This window comes from Plutella xylostella, chromosome 9 (genome assembly GCF_932276165.1).
Source record: "Plutella xylostella chromosome 9, ilPluXylo3.1, whole genome shotgun sequence".
NCBI lineage: Eukaryota > Metazoa > Arthropoda > Insecta > Lepidoptera > Plutellidae > Plutella > Plutella xylostella.
The window spans coordinates 7272934-7280467 of NC_063989.1; the positions used below are offsets into that span (position 1 = coordinate 7272934).

The following is a 7534-nucleotide window of genomic DNA, read 5'->3' on the forward strand; positions in this document are numbered from 1 at the left end:
ACCTTGTGTTTTTTTTCTGGAAGATGAACTTAGACTTACCCGACAATTGTAGGCCTTCGCTGGAGCGGTGGCCGTACCTGTGGCCGTCTTCAGCTGTCTTCAGACACAGCATTCTGCTCAGTACCTGGGATAAAGGAATTATGTTTAATTAGAGGTACATATTGTGTAGTAAACGAAAACGAAAAGTATAACGGATTATCTTACAAACTATAACGCGCAAGAATTATTAATTCCTAGGTGTAGATAGAGCGCTGAACGTTGAACTGGCTAGCGCTGAACATTCAGCATACTAAACTCTATAGGTACTAGTTATTATTCTGTGACTATATTAAGTATGCAGGCAACAGTTTGCCTACTTTAGACGCAGCCTAGATTATAGGTTTTGCATAAGCACTTGGATGAATCATTGAATCAAACCGAAAACCAGACACGAAGGGCACAGATTGGATCAGATTACAAAGTGTCTCTCATGTCCTTATCAGATTATTGGCATTTAATTACAAGATGGATCCATCATCGTATCCTATGACGTTATTAATAGGTACCCATCAAAACCTTGTGGCGTGATTGAACAGACGATGGGCTTGGCTTGTTGCGAAGATTACAGCACCATTATCGAAGATTATTGGATTTATTCCTTTTCCGAAATTTAGTAAGAACAGCCAACACAGACTAAAGTGTTAAGTAGGAAAAAAAATGGTATAAATATAATAAGCTGAAAGATAATTATATACTAAACTTAGGTTATAAAAGTGATCATACCTTCATTAATCATTTTTAATGGTCGAAAAGTCTGCTATCTCGGCGAAAAACTACGTGATATTATTTGTATTCTCGCATAAGTCTATCTATAATTGTCACTGTTGATCAGTTCCAAAGCTATTTCTATCGTATTTCATAAAATAAAGATACATAAACATATACCTAGGTAGGAATATAATATATCATAGACTAGTCGTAGTGAGTTGAGTGGATATAGATACGTTTATGGACAGATAAACTTGTGTAGAGGTAACGTAGGTATCCTATGAATGTTAAGTAACTGAGTATACAGAAACCAAGAGTGGAACTGTATTAGCATACGTTACTAAACTAACCTTACCACGTTACAACTTCAAACTCATTTTGGAATAGTTTGTATTTACTTACATAATTGTTAGGTGCACCTAGTTGGTACTTACGTAAGTTAATCTAATTGAAACAGACCAACTATTTTTTTATACTTATCTGTACGCATAGGTACAAATTAATTTATTTTAATTGAATTGAAACTACCTATAAACGTTGGTATCCCATTACAGGACGATAATATTCCAAAAAGTGTTAAGTACTTATATTAATCTGTTCGATTGTTTGAGTAGCGATTAATAATTTATTGCGGAATCGTAGACCGAACAGTGCAGGCCAGTATTACGTTACAGTCTCGGGTTTACTTGGAACAGATATGGGTAGAATGACAAATAAATTCGGATATTGTTGTTAATAATACTTTCTCTTTTCTATGTATAGATGGTCTCTAACTATTTACAAAGAAATATTTAAAGTTCGCGGAAGAAATCGCAAAGTTAAATTACCGGTGATTGATCGTTCGTTCGATTATTATTGGTTCTCAAAGTGATCCATTTATCAAAGAAAAAAGGAAAGATCATGATGATGGCTTTGTTTACAGACTTTTATGCTTTGGTGTTGTTTTTCTATGCAATTGCTGCTATACCGATACTATAGGCAACCTATATAGTAATGTCTTATGACGATAGTTCGAGTGTCTGAGTGGCTCGCGAACCACAGGTACGGCATGCCGGGCCACAGGCTCCAGCTGTCGTCGTGCTCGTGCACTGTCACCGTCACTCACTTGTTTGAATCCTCTCCTGTAGCGGTGGTTCATGTAGCAGTAGATGAGCGGGTTGTAGCAGGTGTGCGACATGGCCAGCCAGTGGCTCGCGAACCACAGGTACGGCATGCCGGGCCACAGGCTCCAGCTGTCGTCGTGCTCGTGCACTGTCACCGTCACTCACTTGTTTGAATCCTCTCCTGTAGCGGTGGTTCATGTAGCAGTAGATGAGCGGGTTGTAGCAGGTGTGCGACATGGCCAGCCAGTGGCTCGCGAACCACAGGTACGGCATGCCGGGCCACAGGCTCCAGCTGTCGTCGTGCTCGTGCACTGTCACCGTCACTCACTTGTTTGAATCCTCTCCTGTAGCGGTGGTTCATGTAGCAGTAGATGAGCGGGTTGTAGCAGGTGTGCGACATGGCCAGCCAGTGGCTCGCGAACCACAGGTACGGCATGCCGGGCCACAGGCTCCAGCTGTCGTCGTGCTGGTGGACCGTCCAGAGCACCTGGTTGGAATACCAAAAAAATATGACTTTACCTATAAAATCGAAGCGTCCGTAGTTGAACTAGCTATAGTGATCGTACTGTAAGTAATAACTGAAGTTAAGCAACACATGGCACGGTCACCCATCCAATGTCACCGATTTCAAGTGGATGATTACCATGTTTCGGACGTCATGTTAAGCGGTGGGCTGTTATTGTTTCAGCAGAAGTCGTAAATAAAGCCTAGTCGCACAAGCTTGCTCATGTTGGGATCCATCAACCTGCACTGAACCCGTCATTTTAATTGACATAATTGTATCCTTTATATGAGGAAACAGGCTACCAGCATTTACTGTGAAGTGGGGAACATGGTAGGTATACAAAACACCTTTTTATCTACATTTCTAAAGAATTTTGAATTACCATATATATAACAGTAATACATGAGAATAATTTGCACTTTCAAATTTAGAGCGTGAATTTTCAACATTCAGGACTGATGTGATGAGTATTTCGCTCTAGCAAATGCAGAACTATGAACTTGTTTTGCGTACCTACCAGCGGTGGGCCGCACACAGTCCTATTTACCCTAAATTTTGATTTCCCTATGGAATTTCGGGAGCAAAAGTTTCTCAAACTCAAGTATTGCTTTAGAAACACTAGATCCAGGTCAATCTATTGGGTAAAATACAAAACAGTACGTCGAGATTGGTCGAGATACGTTATCATAATTCCTTAAGCTCTTTTCACATTTAACAGCCTAATATGAAAATGCATTATCTTATCGTATGAAATTACCCAAACAGAAAAAAATTGCCGAGTATTTTGTGCAGCATATCAAACTGATTGAAAAAGTTAGTATACAGGAGGATGTAATTATACACGATTTCAGAGATGATCTACTTAATTATAAAAGTTGCACAATATTTGAGGCACTTCGAAAATAAAGTTAAAGTAAACATTTCAATCAGGAACCTATGAAATAATATGAGATCATTACAAACATCCCACTTTTAACAATAAATTATTTGGAATTTAATAATTAAAAACATTACCCTCCTCCTTCGGCAGTCGGGTAAATATGTATAACACAGAAAAAAAGTAATAGATGTTGATAAGAAATACTTACAATGAACACGTTGAGAGGAAGCCAAGATATCGTGAACACTGCCACTACAGTCACCATCATTTTGATCATCTGAAAACAAAACTTTCTTTAAAAATAACAAGATAAGATGTCGATGTAAAATTTGTTCTGAAAGGTTTCAATGTGATAATCAGAATTATTAGACAGACAACAATAATGATGAATTAGATTACCTATCTTAAAATGTGTTGCGTGGAAGTTTAAACATACCTTCTTGTTTATTTTTCTCCGACCCAAATGAAACTGCTATAAATATAAAAGCTACGTTCGTTGCCAATTTATAAACATTCTGCTATTATTCTATTCATCATCGACTTGTCTAAAATCAAAGAACAGTTCTTCCATTTCCTGTGTATAAAACCGCGTGTGTATACGATAACTTTTCATTGCGATATCAAATGCCCCTCTCCGACTGTTTAAAGGTTGTATGTAGAGTAAATAAGCCCAATATTTACTCATTTGAAGTAAATGTAAACTGGGAGTTCATTCGTTTATTTATATTCCGTACTAAAACGTGACTTTTATATCTTTCAATATCAACTGAAGACGTGAGATCTGAGGGCGTGAAATCAGGTTATCGAACTTTCAGCTATTTCACTGAGATATGTCACTGTAAGCAAAGTTTAAAATCTGCTGAAATATACAGGGTATCCCACGACAATGCCACATGAAAATACGGATATTATTCTAATCTACCTAGCTAGTGCAGCATAAGAGATTTCTATTCAATAAGAGTGAAGAATGCCCTTTGATTACATGCTCTTTCCTATTCTATGTACCTATATCGATTCATGGATTCTCGTGAGAATTGCCCGACAAGTTGTTGGGTTTATTCGGCCAAATTATTAGAGGATTTCAGCTCATACCGCCTGCTGTACTGTACGGATTTAGACTAAAGCCTTTGGGATTTAACTATGGAATTTCAGAATTTGTAGAGCCTTGTTGGCGATAATTCAAAACACAAACAAGTAAACTGTGGTCGCCAGGCAAATATGGCCCGATCGGAGTGGCATTGAGATCTCATCTCAACCAGGCATCCTCTCGCAGAGATGTAATTAAATTTCTTACTTTGTAGTTTGGAATAGCTCTCGAACTCACGAGTACATTTTCAGTTTACAGACATGAGTTAGTGGAAATGGGTGTTGTTATTCGTGTGGAAACGCTTTTACTTTTTCATAATAAAGAATTATATAAAATTGCAAACCCCGGCTATTATGCGGCTCTCGATTATGACAGCATATTTTCTTATTTCATAGCTGAGCGGGATTTTTCAGTTAATTTTCTACTTTATTTTTGTCTATTTATAACATTGTTCTTGTTTAGTAATCCTTGCGACTGGAATGCCTGTCTAGTGGTCAACTGTAGGTACTATGTATAAGGCAGATGAAAAAACGTGACTCGCTAGGTGCTAGGCGCTAAGCAAACCTTCTGCCTGTGCGTAGGGAGCCTTAAATTACCACTTCCGTCACAAGTTGACTGACCTTCCTCTTAGACCTCTGCATGCGTGAGTCGCGCGCACTCTCCGCCTCGCCCGGGGGCCGCCCGCCCCACACAGCGGCAGCTATGCGCGCGTAGGTCCCCGCCAGCGCGCCCAGCGGCAGCGCGAACTGCAGCGCCAGCAGCGCCCACGTGTACTGCGCGCTCTGCTCGGGGGTCGACCACTGCTCGCCGCAGATGTCCCTGGGGAGAAGAGGTTGTGTAGGTGGCTGAAGACTGTCAGTAGAGCTCAAAGACTTATTGGAGATATTTATATAATCTGCAAATAATTGGCGTTTAACTTTGGATGAAGACTTTTTAGATTTAGCAAGTTTGATGGTGTTGTTTTCCAAGCAGTAGATATGAATTCTGATAGGAAAATCTGTAGCCACCAGGTATTAGTGGACTACCGATCACTGTAACTTAGGCTTCAGGAAGTTACTCGGGTAAAGGATTAATTCTATCGTGTTTTGGCGAACACAACATTAACTTGAGTTAGTTACCTCTCACACAGGATGTGCCACTCGGAGGGGCGCTGCAGCGTGGAGACGGCGGCGATGGGCGCGGCGGTGGCGAGCGCGCCGCCCCACACCGCCGCCACCACCAGCTTGGCGGCGCCGCGGCCCAGGCGCGGCTGCAGCGGCCGCATGATGGCCATGTAGCGGTCCACGGAGATGGCCAGCAGCGTGTAGGCGCTCACCAGCACCGACACCGCCTGCGAGTAGTTCACCGCCTTGCATAGCGCGCCGCCGAACGGCCAGTGCCGCAGCAGCAGCGTGGACACGAAGGAGAAGGGCACGCACAGCAGCGTCATCAGCATGTCGCCCACGGCCAGGTTCACGATGAAGTAGTTGGTGACGGTCTTCATGCGCGGCGAGCCCGCCACCACGAGGCACACCAGCCCGTTGCCGAGCAGCGCCACCACGAACACCACGCAGTACATGCCGCACACGCCGGCCTGGAAGAGCGCCGAGCCCAGCGCCCCCTCGCCCGCCGGCGCCGCGCACGCCGCGCCCCACGCGCCCTCGTCCAGCGACCAGTTGCCGCCCCCCGCCTCCGCCATGCTCGCACATTCTACCACTCACATACTCACTCCCAACCCAGAGCATTCATCACCTGAAACAAATTAAACCTTTGTTAATGTAACGTCATTGTTTATTTGAAATTGAAATATACGTACATAAAGTAGGTATATCTACCTACGTAAAACTTAAGAGCTTGTCGAAAATGCTCGTTTATAAACAATTTCGGTGCTAAAGCTATATTATACTGTAGGGACTGAAAACCATATTAGAATGGCCAAGCATAGTTTCTCTGCGTAAAAGTTATAAAGTGTAATTATGTAGAAAATCTGCTCTTAATCTGGTTAAGTTTTAATACGTTTTAAACGCTATTATCCTTTCTTAAGATTGGTTTGAAATAAAATTAATCTTTGTCGGTGATAAAGGAGGCACGTCGGATTGAGTCGCGCTGGTCAGACATTATCTTCTAATTACGGTCTTTTTTCGTTTGTTTATCCTTGTTTTTATTTGCGGGTATCGCTTTATTTAATCGGGTTGTTGTACGGGCGAACCTTGAAAAAGGATACAAATTACAAAAGAAAAATATTGGAGTCAGTTGATTGCCACCGTGTAATTAATTTAATTGCTTTGTCGTCACGCTGTACGCGGCCTATTTCATCCAGCTATTACCAGATAGCAGGTGTATGTTACATTTTGTCTAGGGTCATTGTCCCAGGGAGCCGAAGGGCATGTATACCTCTTCATCCAAATACTCTTCAATCCCCAATATATTATTAGGTTAAAGTCCGAAGTAGAATAGAAAATGCTTATCGTACCCGAAAAAACTAGAGCCATGGAAAGGCCAAATCTTTTACTCTCAATCAAAATACATGATTGATTACACTTTCTCCATATTATGTAGATGACGAATGGTTCAAATGTCCGCATTTTCTACAATGGGTTGGGTAAAAGGTTCGAGATCGTGGGCGTGAGTGAATCACTGAATTTCCGTATTTTCACCCTTCCCTGCACCATGCCATAAGAGCCAATTTCAGAAGAGCTAAGTACCTAACTTATTTAAGTAGTGTACCTTAAATTTATTTTGTGAGGCAGTCAATCAGTACCTACCTACTATTAAGGTACAGCATAAGATAACATTTTATGCTGTACCTTAATAGTAGGTACTGATTGACGTGTGAAGCTCCATAAAAGTAAGCTAATTCCGCTTTTACATAAATATGCGTTTGTCACCACTTAGGAAAACTTATTTTACTTTTTGGTTTGGTTTGTATATTTAACTTAATTTTAAATAACTTGTGAATTAAGTCCTTTTTGCATAACAGCGTCCAACTGATAGGGTGAAATTCTGGAGCAAAAGTAATTAGAGTAACAATTGATTCCTTGACTTAGAACTAATTTCAAAATGAAATCCAAAGAAACAATGTAGGTTAAGTTACTTAACCTTTTCTTTAGGGATATTTTTTTACTTTGAGTTAAATTTAATGGGAAGAATCATTTTGATAATGTCAAGTCTTGCGCCTGAATGTACTCGTACTCAGTAATAAATATCCGGGGAATTATTATACAAGATACTCT

The 7534-nt window shown here is 41.0% G+C and overlaps 1 protein-coding gene across 1 annotated transcript; it reads right to left on the bottom strand.

The window, feature by feature from the left end:
* Positions 1–1894: 1894 nt before the first annotated feature.
* On the bottom strand, positions 1895–6998 carry LOC105386835 (RYamide receptor). Its single transcript, XM_048623260.1, has 4 exons — positions 5441–6998; positions 4943–5141; positions 3444–3512; positions 1895–2337 (listed from the first exon to the last, which is right to left on the bottom strand). Exons 1-4 carry the CDS (start codon positions 5998–6000, stop codon positions 2008–2010), a joined length of 1158 nt encoding a protein of 385 aa, XP_048479217.1. The 5' UTR covers positions 6001–6998; the 3' UTR covers positions 1895–2007.
* Positions 6999–7534: the final 536 nt, after the last annotated feature.